Source organism: Typopeltis vanoorti, chromosome 23 (genome assembly GCF_054136105.1).
Source record: "Typopeltis vanoorti isolate ZY-2024b chromosome 23, IOZ_Tvanoo_1.0, whole genome shotgun sequence".
Classification (NCBI taxonomy): Eukaryota; Metazoa; Arthropoda; class Arachnida; order Uropygi; family Thelyphonidae; genus Typopeltis; species Typopeltis vanoorti.
In genome coordinates, this window is record NC_143571.1 from 70,774,427 (window position 1) to 70,792,395 (window position 17,969).

Sequence of the window (17,969 nt, forward strand, 5' to 3'; positions counted from 1 at the left end):
TTCAACATGAAGGAGAAGTGGAAAGAGTCCTGGTGTAACACTTCAACAGGGATCTTCCATGAATTAGTGAACCCAACACAGATACCTTCGGGTTTTGACCTACCTTGGACAACTTTGTCTGCCCTTAACCGAATCCGCACCAATCATGGTAGATGTACAGACCACCTTTACAAATGGGGCATGATTGCCTCACCAGGTGCAACTGTGGATAACCTGCCAGACAATCATATTATAGCAGAATGTGTCCTACGTGCATACAGTGGAAACCTGTCAGATTTCATCCATGCTACACCAAGTGCATTCAACTGGATAATCAAACCTAGACATTCAGTTGTAGCCTATTCTTGATTCTCGAGTGTCTCTTTTATGACTGTATTATGTCTTCTTATTGTACATATGTCTATTACTGTGTCCATATATATTAAGGATTAATGTAATGTAACTTTTCATGTGTGAGCCATACGCTAAATAAATAATAATAAAGTGCTTGGGAAATTGTGAAGGAATATTTGTTAGCAGCAATAGTAAGCTGTATTCCAAGGGGGAAGAAGAGAACATAATTTTGTGTAAAGTGGATGACAATCAATATCAAACAGAAACTGCAGATGAAAAAAGAGATTATGGAAGAGATATAAGGAGAGGGATGGAGAATAGATGCATGAAGAATGTAAGACTCGGGCCAGAAGAGTGACTAGTATGGTGGGGAAGGTAAAACTGGAATATGAGAAGAGATTGGCATTAAGATCCAAAGAAAATCCTAGGGAATTTTTTAGCTATGTGGCCAGTAGAAGGAGAAGTGATTGTGGAAGAATGACATTGTGGGATAAAAATGCGATGCAGAGGACATAGTGGAGTTGTTCAATGAACACTTTATTGGACTATTTCATCCTGGAGAAATAGGTTTTAATACTAGAGGGATAGGGCAGGTCCGAGGTTTAGAGGTGCAAGAGGAGAGTGTTCCAAATACTGAGTACTCTGGATGTCAGTAAAGCTGTGGACCTGGATGGTATTTTACCATGGGTTTTGAGAGAATGTGCTAAAGAATTCACAGCTCCTTTGACCTGGGTTTTCATTGAAAGTCTGGCTATGGGAAAGGTACTTAGGGAATGGAAGGAAGGTAAGATATTGCATAAGGGTGGTAGCAGACTGGAAATGTCTAATTATAGGCCAGTTTGTGTGTCATGAGTAGTTGTTAAAGTCTTGGAAAAATTATTGAGGGACCATACGCAGCTTTTGGCAGATGAGGGTAATGTTATCTGTAAGAATCAACATGGATTTGTTAAGCAGTGCTCTTGCTTTAGTAATATGATTGCCTTTTATAATAAAGTGACAAGAGCAGTTGATGAGGGAAAGGCATATACTACCATTTTTTTAGATTTTTCAACAGCATTTGACAAGGATGCTGCATGATAAGCTGATATTCAAGTTGCAGCACATGGGTTTAGATGTCAGGTTAGTCAACTGGATTCAGGATTGGCTGTCTGATCGGTATCAGACAGTTGTGTATGGTGGGGCAATATCGAAGAGGCAGAAGGTTACAAGTGGTGTTCCACAGGGCTCAGTTCTGGGACCTATATTATTATTATTATTATTATTATTTGACACCTCCAGGGAGTCCAAAGACTCATCGAGGGAGAGTGTGCCAACAGCATCGAACGATTGGTCCCCTTCCAACTACTAACCGCGCTCAAACTTACTTAACTGAGCCATTAGTAGCAGAGGCTCTACCAATCGACCACCTTTGCCGGCTTGAAATATAAAGGTTGAAATATTGTTCAACCTTTATATCAATGACATTGTCAATGGATTGCAAGGGGATATTCAGTTGTTTGCGGATGATGTAAAGCTGGGCAGGATTATCAGTAATAGTGCAGATGTGGCAGCCCTGCAAGAGGATTTTAATAAACTAGAGAGATGGGCAAATGCATGGAGGTTTCGGTTCAATGTGGCAAAATATAAAGTCTTGAAGTCTGTGATACACCTGGGAGACAGATATATATATACAGGGTGTTCGGGATAAATTTGACAGTTTCGTAAGGAAAAAGAAAATCTTCTTTGTATCTATTAAATTTAATGAATTGACAAAAAAACATTACAGGCAGAGTTAATTACAATACTATCAACAAGATTTACTCAAAATAACCACCATTAGCATCGATCACAGCTTCAATTCTGCTTCGGAACCTCGAACAAGCTGATGCTACAGTCTCCCTGGGAAGGGCCGCAAAAACTGTTTTAATTTTATCCATTAACTGGGCTTTTGTATTACTGGAAGTGCGATTGGTGTCTTTTTCAACTGCGCCCCATACAAAATAATCCATGGGGTTAAGGTCTGGGGAGTTTGGAGGCCAAACATTTGGACTGGTGAAGTCGTAGAAATTTTCAGACAACCATTTTTGACTTTTCCCAGAGGTGTGGCAAGGGGCCGAATCCTGCTGCCATACATACGGCCTACCATTGGCTACCCTTGTTATCCAGGGCTTGACTACAGTTAGCAACTCCACAAACAAAGCCCGAATTCCAATGCCAGGGTTCTTCAACACCTGTTCCTGCAGATTTGCGAGGAATTCTGCTGTACGAACGCAATCAGATCGTCTGCTAGGGATCTTTCTTCTTGCTACATCCTCGTAGTCACCATTGCAAGTCTCTAGTTCATGCCTGATTGTTTTTACTGTATTCAGGGAGCATTGGGCAGCAGTCGTAATATCCTTATTTTGATGGCGGGCACGAATCATCATGATACAAGTTATTCTCTTCCATGATTCAGGTGGGTTCCAGCTATCCATCCTTTCTGACATCTTGTATATGAATGAAGAAGGGTCCAAACTTTTAAATGAAGAGAAGTGTGTGTTAATACATGTAACTTACGGAAAAATATAATTAATTATAAATATGTCAAATTTATCCCGAACACCCTGTATATATATATATAATATATATTTTTGCTGGCATGGTTGGCCGAGTGGTTACCATATCTGCTCTCCAACCAAAAGGCTGAGGGTTCGAATCCTGCCATGGGCATGATGTTTGTGATTATCTGTGAAAATACTAGTGGTGGTGGTGGGCGGTAGATGCCATTGGTGTAGGTGCAGTTGGTTGTATGCTGGTGGAATGAGTGGTACATACAGAATGTTATAGAGTAGATTCCCTCCCTCGATGAGTCTTTGGACTCCATGGAGGTGTCACGTGATAATAATAATAATAATAATAATAATAATAACTCTTCTAAATAAGTATATGGAGAATTCCTTCTGTGGATCCCAAATTTCAAAGACTTACATTTAGCTGTGTTACACTGAATTCTCCATCCATTTGCCCAACTCTCCAGCTTATAGAAATCTTCCTGAAGAGCCACAGCATCAGCACTATGACTAATGACTCTCCCAAGCTTCACATTATCTGTAAAAAAAAAAAAACTGAATAGCTTCTTAATATAGCAATGTCATTGGCATAAAGAATAAACAGTAAAACAGTAGTGGTTCTGGTGGAACTCCAAAATGTAACCTTTCTATTCCCAAATATTGCTCACCCATATACAACTCTCTATCAGGAAGCCAGTTTTCCAATCCAATCCATTAACCTAATATCTAAACCAGATGTTGCAACTTAAATATCAGCTTGTCATGTAGCACCCATTAATTATTATTATTATTATTATGTGACATCTCCAAGGAGTCCAAAGACTCATCGAAGGAGGAAACCTATTCTACAACAATTCATCTCCACCAACTACAGGAAATCGCAACTATCATCTTACATCAATCTACTGCCAACCACCACTAGTATTTTCACAGACAATCACAATCATCCATGCCTGCGGCAGGATTTGAACCCGCAGCCTTTTGGCTGGAGAGTAGATACACTCGGCCAACCAGGCCAGCAAAATGCCTTTGCAAAATTCAGAAAAGTTACAGTATGCGTTTTTCTCTCATCCACTGCTCTTCTCACCATATTATAAAAGGCCAGTACCAGATTACTAAAACAAAAATGCCCATTAACAAATCCATGTGGGTTTTCATGAATGGTATTACCTTCATCTTCCCACTTGTGTATGTGAGCCCTTACTAGTTTTTCCAAAATCTGAACAATAACTGGAGAAATGCAAACCAATCTGTAGTGTGATACTTCCACTGTAATGCAATTGCACTATCTCTTCTCCCTCTTACTCTTTAGGAATTTACTCCTTGGAAGACTTTCATTAAGCAACCAAGTTGATGTTCCTTCACACTCACCAGTGACATTATCTTGTTTGTTCCTACTGTCTTACTACAGTGTTTGGTATTTGGAATGCATTCTCTTTATTTACTTCTAATTATTCAACTCTTCTTCTAATTCTTCAACCCTCCCTATCCATCTAAGAATAAATCCAGCTTTACAAGCATATAACACCCTAATAAACTGATCATTAAACAGCTATTGGTCATCCATTACCATCTCCATTCAGCAAGGTCACTTTCCCACAATCATTTCTCCTCCTCCCACTGCCTTTTGATCATAATACTAGCCTCCTCTCGTATTTTAATTTTACCCTCCTTACTACAATGATCACATCATAGTTTAAGCCCTATATTCTTCATGCAGCTGTCCCCTCTCTCTTTATATGTCTTTTGTAATCTCTTTTTAAAATCCAATTCCTCTTTAATTACTCTAGCAATTTATTTCTTTTTTTCATTTTATAACTTACATTTTTAGCTTCTGTTATTTTCTTTATTAAGTGTTGGGCCATATCAAAGTTGTTTGTAACAATGAAAAATACACAAATATTAATTGAAAGTCCTAATTGTGTAACGAATCATTCTATCACTCATTACACAATTTTGACTTTCTATTTCTTATACCACTTTTTATGGTTTATCAAAATGTTTCATTAATTTATAAACTAATTTTTTAGATGTTAATGTAAGTCATTTTTCAACTAATCAATCTATCCTAATAATCTGGGTGAGTGTTCTTTACTATATTTTTTGCAATATTTATTATAGTTCTATAACTATCTCATGATTCTGATATTCGTTTCTTTGTATTGTAACTTATTATTATTTTTTTCTTTTTCTTCTAGCTTTTGCTACTGCCATTTTGTCATTCCAAATTTTTAGTCTTTTTTTCTTTCATTCTTCATTGTTATTCTGATAACTTCAGTGGCTATTTTTCATTAATTTGCTTATTAATGTTGTTATTGTTGTTACTCAAGACTTATAGGAGGCCCACGTTATCCATTATTCACACAATACTTTTCATGGTTTTCTTTGAACTCATTCACTAACAAGGCACTCACAACTGACTCTGAGCTCATTTCACCCATTCATCTCTCTCTCCAAGCAGAAAATCTGGTTCTGTTAATGATTGTTTATTACACTCTAATGCAATTTCCAGAAAGAAATGACACTGTTCTTTTCCCCTCTCATCATATACTGGAATACTTCTTCTGCATCAATCTTATAAACATCTTTAGAAACTTGTATGTTTCTGTTGTGTCCCTCTTTTCACCTTTCAACTAAATTTTGCAACCCACACTCCTTGTTTTATTCCACAGACCTGTCACCAATTCAGTTTCTCACCACTACATCCTCTGTACCACTTGTCGCTCCTCAAAGAACCAAAGTGACCAGATAACGTCTTTATCTCTGTCAGTGTGTTCTGTAACAGTCAGGTAATTCTATGAACTATGTTAGACATTTTTGTAATATTCCTTCTAAACATCATCTTTAAAGATACCTGCAGCAAAACTGTAAACTACAAATTGCACGATAACCACAGTAATTAACTTTAATAAAATGAAAGTACAGATATTTCATACTGAAAATAACAGTACATCATCAGTGCCTAGAAACAAGCAAATCAAAGAAATGGGAATACAGGGAATAACAATCGGTTTACCAAGTAAAAACAGTTGCCGCATGCTAGAAATTAATATATTAATAAATATTAAAATTATTTTTGATGTTTACATAAAATGAGCATTTCCCAAACTTTTGGGAGAGAGAGAGAGAGAGAGAGACAATCGTTGTGATTCAGGTTTGGCCAACGTAAAAGGGTTTCACAACTTTCTTCGAAAATGCATTCATATTCTTCATAATGCATTCAATTCACTAATGGAAAAAGAAAATGTTGGTAGTTTATTTACCATTCTTGGACATCCTTCTTACTCACACAGCCTCCAATATTTTGTCAACCAGTGTTTATCAAAAATCTACCTTTACTGGCAGACACATTCATCAAAGGTTTGCTCATCACACCTCTCAAAAAATTGGTGTTATCAAGTCTTTAAATTAATAGAGCAAATAATATATGCTACTCTCCCTCAAGCTTAACAAGAATTTCTCACTTTCCATTAAAGTTTTGATAGTGAATCCTTAGGTGTTGGAACATAAGAGTCAATTATCTGCTGAATTTACATCCCTCATCAAATTCAGCAGATAATTGACTCTTATGTTCCAACACCTAAGGATTCTTCAACAGACCACAGGGTTCCAATCCCTTATATTTCTGGTATCTCTGAACTTATTGGTAGAATTTTGAAGAAGTATCATTTTATTCCTACATATTTTCCTATCAACAAAATTTCTCATCTTTTACCATCTACAAAAGACAAACGGTCACCTCTATTGTTAGCTGGTGTCTACCAGATACCTTGTGAATATAGTTTGACATACTTTGTGCAGACAGGTCGTTTTGTGGAAAAAAGAATTAATGAACATCAGTATTATATTGAATATGTGAAACCTCAAAAGTCTGGTCTGGCACAACATAATATTTTCCTTCTTCTTCTTAATATGGATTTTAGGCCAAGTGGCCTTTTCCGGTCTGATGCCATCTCTTTCTTGTCTTCCAATTCTTCTTTTTTCCACTTATTTTATATCTGTATAATATTTTTGGTAATTTGCTGTTGTCCATTCGATATTATTATTATGGGCAACTCCAAGGAGTCCTTAGACTCATCGAGGGTGGCCCTAAACATCATATCAAGAACTATTCAGCATTTGCACAGTATCTATCATGCTTTGCTTTGAACTTATTCACAGTCATGGCACCCACAATATTGACACTAAACACAGTATTTGGTCAGATGAAGCTTGTCTTCTCCATAGAAGCAGTTTTAAATATGAATGCCTTTTCAAATAAAGTTGTGAAGCCCTTTTACATTGGCCAAATACCTGAATCAGAATGATTGCCTCTCTCTCCCAAAAGTTTGGGAGATTCTCATTTTATGTAAACATCAAAAATAGTTTTAATATTTATTAATATATTAATTTCTAACACATAGCAGCCATTTTTAATTGCTAAACCTATTGTTGTATGTACCTTATTTTACTGTTTCTTTGATTTGCTTGTTTCTATGCACTGATGATGTACTGTTATTTTCAGTACAAAATATCTGTACTTTCATTTAATTAAAATTAATTACTGTGAATATCATGCAATTTGTTATCTACTAAACATCAATTCCTTTTCTACAATTACTTTTAATCTAAATCCCAAGCTTCATCAGTTTCCTGCAGTCCATTTCTGTGAGTGTAGTACATAATTTATAATCTTTTTATATTGTGATCCTTTGTCCACACTGTCAGACTATTTAAATGATTTTTTTTTTTTGGCAGTTTGATCCTTGAGAGATATTGCTCAATCTCTTCTGGATAGGATTGCCTATAGTACATTAGTACCATGAATGAGCAGAAAGTGCAGAGAAAAAAGGAAGGATTTAAAGACCTGTGAACTGTACTTAACAAAATAAATAATATGAAAGACTATTCCAAAAGACAGCAGTAGAAGGAATGAAGAATGAAGTGTGAAAAAAATATCTTAAGATATTAAGAAAAGAATGGGAGAATTATAAATGCCAGTTCTAGCGAACAGTTTGCATACAGTTATTTGTTGAAAATGTAAACAGCAGAAACTGAACATCTGTTAAAGAGAGTGATTTGATGAGAGACTGCTCATTAATTAATATAATTGTTCTCTTCTGTACTGAGTCAAGTATTTTTGGAAGCTCTTAGGGACACTATTCCAAATGTGACAGTATTGAATGGTTGGAAAGATCTGTGATTTTTATAGAGCTAACCTCAGAGGTAAGATAAAAGAATAACCCTAATTTTTGTGATGCTGAGGAGTAATATAAGAAGAAGAAATTTTTTTTTTAATTAACAGTAAAACTGCATTTGATGATGCTGTCCTTCATTGTTGGTGGGAGAAAGAGTTAAATAAAGAACAAAGGCATGCAGTAGGAAATGAAAGACTTGTAAATATGCCTGGCCTGGTTGGCCGAGTGGTTAGTGTATCCAATCTCCAGTCAAAAGGCTGCGGGTTCGAATCCCACCATGGGCATGGCTGTTTGTGATTGTCTGTGAAAATACTAGTGGTGGCAGTCAGTGGTAGATGGCGCTGATGTAGTGTGGTTCGTTGTAGTTGGTGGATTGAGTGGTGGAGACAGAGAATTGTAGAGTAGGTGCCCTCCCTCGATGAGTCTTTGGACTCCCTGGAGGTGTCACGTAATAATAATAATAATGAACATTCTCTCTCCATCCCCATAGGGTCTTTCGTCTAAGGCATGGCCTTGGAAGCCATCCCATATATGGACTCTCTCTCTAAGCATAATCTGTCAGTGTAAGCCAATCAGAAAGTTTCCTCGTTTATTACTATCATATTTGGTTCCAGAAACTCTTTAGTAACCAGACTGTAGAATTGTTTTCCTGCTATACCCTTGGGGAAGGTTTGGGTTCTAACGGTATACTCAGCATGCCCTTTAAGGATCTCCTCTTCCTCCATGCAGGAACAAATGAAGCATGGATGGAATGAGATCCCCATCTCATGCTACAGCTTGGAGCTTAGCATGGAATGAGGAGTTGAGCAGAATAGAAATAAATGCTGCTTGGGAACTGACAAAGAGATACTTAACGACATCAAAGTGTGAATGTTCCAATGATTGAAAGGGTAAATAAGGTAGGTGTCAAATGGACGAATGAGGGTTAAGCATGAAATGTGGAAGAAGAAGAAACTTTGGAGATAGCACAAGATGAATAATGGTAATAAACAGTTGCACAAAGAGCATAAAGGCTAGGATAATAACTCAGTTGGTAAGGACAGCAAAACTGCAGTACAAGTAGAAATTAGCAAATCTGGCCAAGAAAAACTCTAGGGAGTTTTTTCAATATGTTGCAAGTAGAAAGAATAATGATTATGTCAAGATGATGCTGATGGATGAAAGTAGTAGATTAGTAACTGCAGAGTACATAATTGAGTTATTCAGTGAGCAGTTTATCCAGGTGTTTCATCCTTGGTGTGAAATGAGAAGATAAAATGAGAGAAGACTTACTGGTGAGCGAGCAAGAAGTATATAGGGTGTTAAGTAAGCCAGATGTCAATAAAGCAATAGAACTTGATGACATATTGCCATGTGTCTTAAGGGAATGTTCAAGGTCTTTAGCATCAGCCTTGGCCTGCCTGTTTAATAAGACTAAAAGGAAGGTAAAATTGTACCACTTCACAAAGATGGTGATAAGGCTATAAATTATAGGTTGATCTGTATATCTGGAGTTGCAGTTAAAGTATTGGAGAGAGCTAGGATATTCTCTCAGCAGTATTCTCTGTACTGGTTAGCATATATTATTTGTTAAAGGGAGGTCATGTTTTACCAACTTGCTTATGTATTATAACGAGATATCCCAGAAGTCATTCATGTGTTTCAGTGGGGGAGGATATTTTGGGACCATTGCCTATTTAATTTACATATTAATGATATTGGGATGGGTTTAACTGGTGATATACAACTGTTTGCAGATGATGCAAAACTGAGGAGCATAGTGAGGAATCAAACAGATTTTGTGGCCTTACAGGAGGACTTGAATAGATTGTATGAGTGGACAACAGAATGGAAATATCAGTTCAATGTAGCAAAATGTAAGGTTCTGAAATTTGGTAGGCAACAATGGAATGTACAGTATACATTGGTTGGGAAATTATGGAGGAAGTTGAGGAGACATGAGCCCTTGGAGCAGTGGTGAACAAGGATCTGAAGTTCCAGATGTCACATTATACATTTTGTGAAGTCATCACATCAGATCATGATAATGATGCAGAAGGCTTTTAACTTGCAGAAATAAAAAGATTCTGGTGCCATTTTATGTGCTCTTAATCAGGCCTGGTCTTTGGAATGATGGATTTGAAGACAGATTGAGGGAATGTGGTTTGCAAAGCGTTAGAGTTTTGCTGCATATGATGGTAACAGTTTGAGATTATAGCCCAATGGCTATAATCTCCACAGAATTGAACAAATACTAAATGCTTCCCAGAAATCCTCTCCATTGCCTGCCGCACAAGATTGCAGCAGAGCTGTTACCATCCCATACATTCAAGGCACATGTGAATATGACCAGACTTACTACAGACAGACAGGAAGAAATGTTGACATCTACCTTGGTGAACATAAAAAATACATCTGACACTATTGTTATGGCAAGTTGGGTCTAGTAGACCATGCCTTGGATACCACTTCAAACGGCATAAATTGGAAGAAAACAAAAGTGCTACATGGAAATCCTTATGTCAGAGAGATTGTTTTTGGAATCACAGAAACTTTAAAACATGCTCCAAACCTCAACAAATATAGTTGTATAAATTTACCAAAAATCTGGGAGACAGTCATTTTAAGATCTAATTAATACTTGTTTTCTCTCTTTTTGAAACATAGATGACACCTAATTAGGACTTTAGTTCCTTGTGTTGTCCAGTACAATTTTTTTAAACTAGTCCCACTGTTATACCAAATTGTTGTTGTTTCGCATACTGTGACAAACTGTTTTTGTACTCTGAAAATGCTGGATATAATACCAGCGAAATATCAGAAAATAAGTTAATAAATATTTTTTTATCATTCTGTGTTGTCATCAGTACCACGATAATGAATGACATGATTGAGATATTTAAGTTGGTAAAGGGTTGTTACTTGGTTAATGTGGAAGAAATATTTCATAAATTGAGAAAAGAGGTAGAACAAAGGGACATTCCTGGAAGCTGTATTGGACATTGTAAGCAGGGACATAAGTCGATTCTTTGCATGGAGAGTGGTTTGTGAGTGGAATGCATTGTCTGCTGTTGTAGTGAATGTGATTACATTGAAAGTGTAAAGCAGTGTTTTATGGACTTTGTGTGTAGTTACCTCCCAAGATGAGTTCTTTGACTCCTTGAAGGTCTGGTGTTATAATAATAATAATTCTGAAATTTCAGTTCCCTTATCCTATGCACTGTTTCCTCTATCTAACCTATACTATCATAGTTGAAATCTCCCATAATGATTGCTCACTTCATACTTTCCAGGATAATTGACATAAGCATTTCCTGATCATTCTCCCTGTAAGTTTACTGGTCTATAGAACCATTCTTTTAAATATTCTTTCTTGTCTATCTCTACTTCACATCCATTCATACTACTTAACTTAATTAGTGTATGATGTTATAATGGCCATGAGGCCCTACTGGGAAGTACAGCACCATCTCACGAAACCAATGTTCTCTTCTTGATTATAGTGTATGTTTTGTTTGTAGATCGCATGTGTTTTCCTGGCTTGCCTGTTTTGAGGGATGAAAAACCTGAGTTTTCCACCCTCCATATGAGACCAGTTAACTCACCATTTGATTGAAAACATCTGATAAAGGTTCCTAATGTCATAGAAGGGATTCTAGGTCTTTCCAACCAAAGGGATCATCTTAACCAACTAAGCTACAGTGGCTTCATCCATTCACAAAAATATCAGTGCTGTTTCCCAGCAAGTTCTGTGTGCTGATATACCCATCACTTATCATAAAGAAATACTCTATTACCACTCCATTTTCCTTTCCTATCCTGTCAAAATATACTATAACCTTCTATTCCAGTCAGGATATTATCTTCTGTTAAACAAGCTTATCTAATAATCTTTATATAAGCTTATTTATTATTTTATTAATTTTTTATTAGTTTATTAATATCACAAACTCATTTCATTTATTCTACTTGCATTTGTACATAGAAAAAAACTGTATTTTCATTATTCCTATTAGTCCTGCACTTGTTATTGCTGTCCTCAGTCACCACTGTGCTATGTAGTATACTATACATTCTACCATCTTTCATGTCACTATTTTCTCTTGAGGTTCCATCATGCTGCACTCCACCCTAGCAACTCAAATTTCCCTGTCCCAACACTCATTTCCTCGGAGAACAGCAACCTTCCTGAATCGTTGTCTTTCCACATTTAGTTGTACCACATATGTTGTATATAGCTCTTCTCTCACATTGAATATGCATCCACATAACTGCTAGTCCATATAATTAGTGTCATATATCTTCCTCCATGTTACTTTGCTATGTGTGGTTCCTGAAATGCATTTGCTTGACTACCTGAATTTCTTACCTCTTCACTTGTAATATTCTAATCCAGAATGTTAAACTTTATCCTTTTCATTGAACTGGCATTCATTTTTTTCCCATTTATTGAAATCTGAAGGTATCATAACTGCTTTTCCATGTTTTAATTAATGAAAAAATTTTAACAAAAATGCAATTTTATATTGGTGAAATTATCATAGAAAAAAAAAAAGTTAATTTTTTTAACTAAATCCAATGTAACTGTAATACTGTGTGTTTTTTATGTATATATATATATATATATAGGAGACAGAGAAATTGTTGTCCAAAACATGACAACTGGAAGTGAGGATACAAGTATAAATTTAAGAAATTTACAACCTGCAAGAACTTACTATTGTCATGTGAAAGCTGAAAATAGTGTTGGTTTAGGTGATTCAAGTGAATCAGTTGCTATAACTACTGTTGAAGAAGGTAAATAAAATATATTATACATATATTTAGATTTGAGTTTAAAATGTTTAGTAGTTGATGAGTAACATTGACATTTCTGAGAATATGGTTATTATATGCTTTCAGAAATATGAATAATGGATGATTTTTAGGGGGGGGGGAGGAACAAGTGAGAAGTTCACATTCGGTTTCACCCAAACTAGAAAAAGGTTCTAATATTTTATTATTATTATTATTAATGGAGTCAGAGACTCATCATGGGAGGTACACACTATTGCACAAAATGCACATTAAATTGGACTTTAAACTGATTCAGTGTGTCTACATTCACAACACATTCAGGCAATGCGTTCTACTCACCAACCACTCTCCATGCAAAGAACCTGCTCCTCACTCCACTGCTTACACCCTCCTTATAAAATTTCCAGCGATGGCCTCTTGTTCTACTCCCCCTCCCATTCTATGAAAAATCCCTTCCATGTCAACCTGATAACAACCCCTGACTAACTTATATATCTCAATAATATCCCTCCCTCCTCCTATTCACTAGGTTCTGCAACTTACATTCTCTGAATCTGTCCTTGAACTCCACATTCCAAAGACCACTGACCACCTTTGTGAATCTTCTCTGGATGCTTTCCAACATATCCTTGTCACCATGAAAACCCAGCAACCAAATCTGAGGACAATAATCCATATGAGGCCTGATCAAGGCCTTATATAATGGAATCATAACCTCTCTATGTCTGCATGTCAGAGTCCTCCGCATCATTGCCATTATCCGATGTGATGTCTTCACAACTTGGGCAACATGGTCCCTGAATTTCAGGTCCTTGTCCACCATCACTCCTAGATCTCTCATCTCCTTTACTTCCTTCAAAGTTTCTCCACCAAGTGTATACTTTGTATCTCATCATTGCTTACCAAATATCAAAACCTTACACTTTTCAACATTCAAGTCCTCCTGCAAGGCCATAACATCCGCTTGACTCTGCATTGCTCTCCCCAGTTTTACATCATCTGCAAACAGATGCATATTACTAGTTAAACCCATCCCAATATCATTAACATACAAATTGAGCAACAATGACCCCAAAACTGACACCTGCAGTACACCACTGGTGACCTTTCTCTTTCAGGATATCTCATCCCTCATATGAAACTTTCTGATACCTATCAGACAGTCAGTCACTGATCCAACTCAGAAGTCTATTATCCAATCCCATCTATTTCAGTTGATTTACCAACTTGTCGTGTGGCAGTCTATCAAAAGCTTTTGCAAAATCCAAGTACACACACCACTGTATGTGCATCTCTCATGTCCAAGGTATTTGTCATCTTGTTATAGTACATAAGTAAGTTAGTAAAACATAATATCCCCTTAGCAAACCCATGCTGATAACCACAGAGACTACTGCTGTTATCAACCCATTTCTCTATCCTCCTTCTTACCAATCTTTCACCACAATTTCTGATATACAGACCAGGATATAATTTGAAGCTTCAGCCTTATCACTACCTATATGCAGTAAAACAATTTTACCCACCTTCCACTCACTTGGAATGTATATTGTTGCAAGACTTTTAATAAACAGGCATGCTAATTCTACTGCAAATTCCCTGGAACATTCCCTTAAGATATGTGATGATTTGTCATCAAATCCTATCGCCTTATTGACATCAAGTTTATTTATTTCCTCAAATACCTCCTTCTCACTCACAATCTAGCCATCCTCTTCTATGTCCTCTACACTTAAGTTCTTCATGATTCTGCCCTGATCACGATGAAATACACTTATAAATTGATCACTAAATACCTCAACAATGTCTTCTGCAGTAGTTATCATTCTGCCATTTTCATCCATTAGCATCATCTTACCATGATCATTCTTTCTTTCTTGCCACATATCTGAAACACTCTCCATGGTTTTTCTTCACCTGGTCTGTCAATTTCTGCTCATACCGCATTTTTGTTTTTCTTACTAACTGAGTCACTGTCCTGGATTGTTCTTTATACTCTTCATGTGACTGATTATTACCATTATTCATCTTGTACTTCCTCCAAAATACCTTTGTTTTCCAGATTTCATGCTCAAGCTCCACTTTCATCTATTTTACACCTATCTTATTCAGTCTTTTAGCCTTCGCAAAACATTCACACATTGATGCTGTTATGTATTTCCTTGTCAGTTCCCATGCAGCATTTATTTCCTTACTGCTCAACTCCTCATTCCATGTTAAAGCTTGAAGTTGTCACCTGAGCTTGTCATAATTACCAGCCTTATAATTCTACATATATCCTTTCTCACAAAAGTCTCCTCATGACTAGCCACAACGCAGGTGATCACTTCATGATCACTTTCACTAACTGGAGGAAAGTGTGAAACCCCTCTCATAATTACATCCTCTGATGAAATGATCAGATCTAGAACTCTTGATCCTTGTGTGCTCTCCTTTACGTGCTGCCTTAGATAGTTATCTCTCAAGAACTTGAGAAATTCATTTTTCTTATTCCCAAATGCTATATCTTCATTCCAATCTATACTGCCATAGTAAAAATTACCCATAATAATTATCCTTCCATTGTTCGCTAATCCAAATTGTTTAATACATTTCTTCATCACCACCCTTCCCAGGCCTACTTCTGGCATTTGTAAACAAACATAGCAGTTCATTTTTAGGTCTATAACCAGTCCTATCTAAGCCACTTGTTGGTTGTGATTTCCACACCACACCTGCCCAATTAACTTTATCACCACTTACCACATATATCTGCTCAAATTACCCACCCACATTGCAATATACTCCATCTTCATACACACATTCACTGCCACTTTCAACATCCACTCTCCTTATGCCATGTGTTCCTGTCCAATGAGGCTCATCTCATTTCCCTGTTCTTCTTGCATTCCGTTCTCTCTTCATCTCCCACATGACTACTATTTCCACTGCCAAGCACTTCTGTCTCTTCAGTACCACTGTCCTGAATTTTCCCTTCATCTCTTTCTTGTGATCTTTTACACACACACACACATCTCACACTGTACATTACACACATCCATCCAGCAACACTTTCTCCAGTACACTCACTCCAAAGCCATTCAGATGCAACCCGTTTCACCTGTATAATTTCATTCTTCCCTCAAACACATGCCATACATCTACAAACTGTACTCCCTTATCCTCACACAGCTGCTAGCATACCATCATGATTTTGGCTCTCCATTGCAGCTCATCATTGTCAGAACACACTGATAACCTTTCCTACTACACTGTTATCTTTCACTTTTCTCAATAGCCTCCTGATATTTGTCCTTGCATCCTTCTTATGTTCACCTAGATCATTAGTCCCCACAATCACAACTAACTCTCTTGCTCATTTCTTCCTCATGTCCACCTTAATTATCTGACTCATTCTCCCACCTGGATAGCAGACCTTATGGACTTCCTCAGTAACTAGTCCTCTAATTATGGAGTCTCCATATACTCCATAATGACTGGTATCACTTGTCACCTCTTTTACTCTTTTTTCTTTTATTCTGTTCTCTTTTGCACTTTCATTAGTTTCCACTAGATGTCTAACATCACTCCACATATTCCTCATTTCATTTTCTATGAAAATTTTTGCCGTGTTAAGTTACAATGTGCAGTTATCTCCAAAGCCTCACCATGATTTGCAGCATGAAACTGTTTCAACTTTAGGCCAACTTTGGTTGGCATGCTTCATCCTCAAAATACCCAGTGTTAGTGTCTGCATGCACATATCATGATGTACTGCACTTTCCTGATTATGGTAATTTGACTTTGCTAAAATATCAGAAATGTTAATTAAAATTAATATAATTAATAATTAGTGTATGCTTGTAATTTCTTTAAAAAATATATTGATGAATAACCAGTGTATAAGTCTTTCTACCAGAATTATAAGAAATAGTTACAAAATAATATATGAAATAATTTTACATTAATAGTATTAAAAGTACCTGATTTACTATAATTCTGCAAATGGAGGGAATTTCTTGAATCATGAAAACTTCCATCATTTAGCAAAGATTTATTTCTCTTTCTCTCTCTTTGTTATACAGGAAATGAGAAAAAATTTGTTTGTTTTGTCCTTGAAATCTATCTACTCATGGAAAAATTCTCTAACACATACCTTCTAAAACAACTTTGAAACATTCCACTAAATAATCACCAGCTTAAAATTTAGAAAATATAACATTTAAATAAAAGCTTCATGCTTGATAAATATTACAAATAATTCTTTCTTTTAAGGTTATACGATGATCAGCATTCATATTTATGAATTTAGTGACACAAAACACACGTGTTAAAAAGATTATTTTACTGTTTAATAATAAAATATTTTATTATTAATCAGTAAAATAATCTTTTCAGCACGTGTGTTTTGTGTCCCTAAATTCATAAACATGAATTACAAATAATGTTTACACTTAGATTAAAAGAACTTAATTTATTTTTTTTAAGGTAAGAATTAGATCTTGGAATAATAATGTTGACTTTTTGATCTGTTTGGTTAGAATCATCAGATTAATATGCACAGATTTGGTTCTTGGATTTCATAACGATGATGAGGAGAGAGAGATAGGGCTATGGAATATCATCTGGGAAGGCAGATTGAAAAAATGTAATTTATGGTAAATAGGAGGGGAGAAAAGTAAACTACTAGGTGGATGGATTGTGCACATCGCTTTCAAACTGCAAAATAAGCTCAGAGAATGAGAATAAGGACATATCCCTTTAAGTAATATGATAAAATAGTGTTATGAGATGACAAATAACAGGTTTTTGTATGAAGAGAGAGAGTGCTAAGCATGTGTGCTAAGTGCACAAGTAATGAATTGAATTACTATTATTATTATTATTATTATTATTCTGATGGGTGTTGAATTGATAAATATTATGACCGATTTAAATTTTCCAAATATTGATTGGGGGACAAAGAAAACTCATGATAAGAATGAAGGATAACTAATGAGTTATGTGAAATAAGCAATTGAAGACAAGAGTGTTAGATATTCACCTTCCGCAGAACACTAGTGTTCCGCGGAAGGTGAATAGGTGTTCCGCGAGAAGTTCTGAAATTTGTCATTTTAGTTTTCTAAGTATTTTTCATGAATAAATATTTTATGGTAAAAATATTCTGAGGAGAATA

At 36.1% G+C, this 17,969-nt stretch overlaps 1 protein-coding gene across 1 annotated transcript in view; it reads left to right on the forward strand.

Annotated features, from left to right (window-relative positions):
• The window catches only part of LOC150093941 (cell adhesion molecule Dscam1-like), a 1,598,688-nt gene that overhangs the window by 757,878 nt on the left and 822,841 nt on the right, over positions 1-17,969 (forward strand). The window contains exon 14 of the mRNA XM_090412925.1: positions 12,647-12,814. Within this exon, the coding sequence (XP_090269051.1) occupies positions 12,647-12,814 (168 nt within the window). The remainder of the gene's footprint in view (positions 1-12,646; positions 12,815-17,969) is intronic.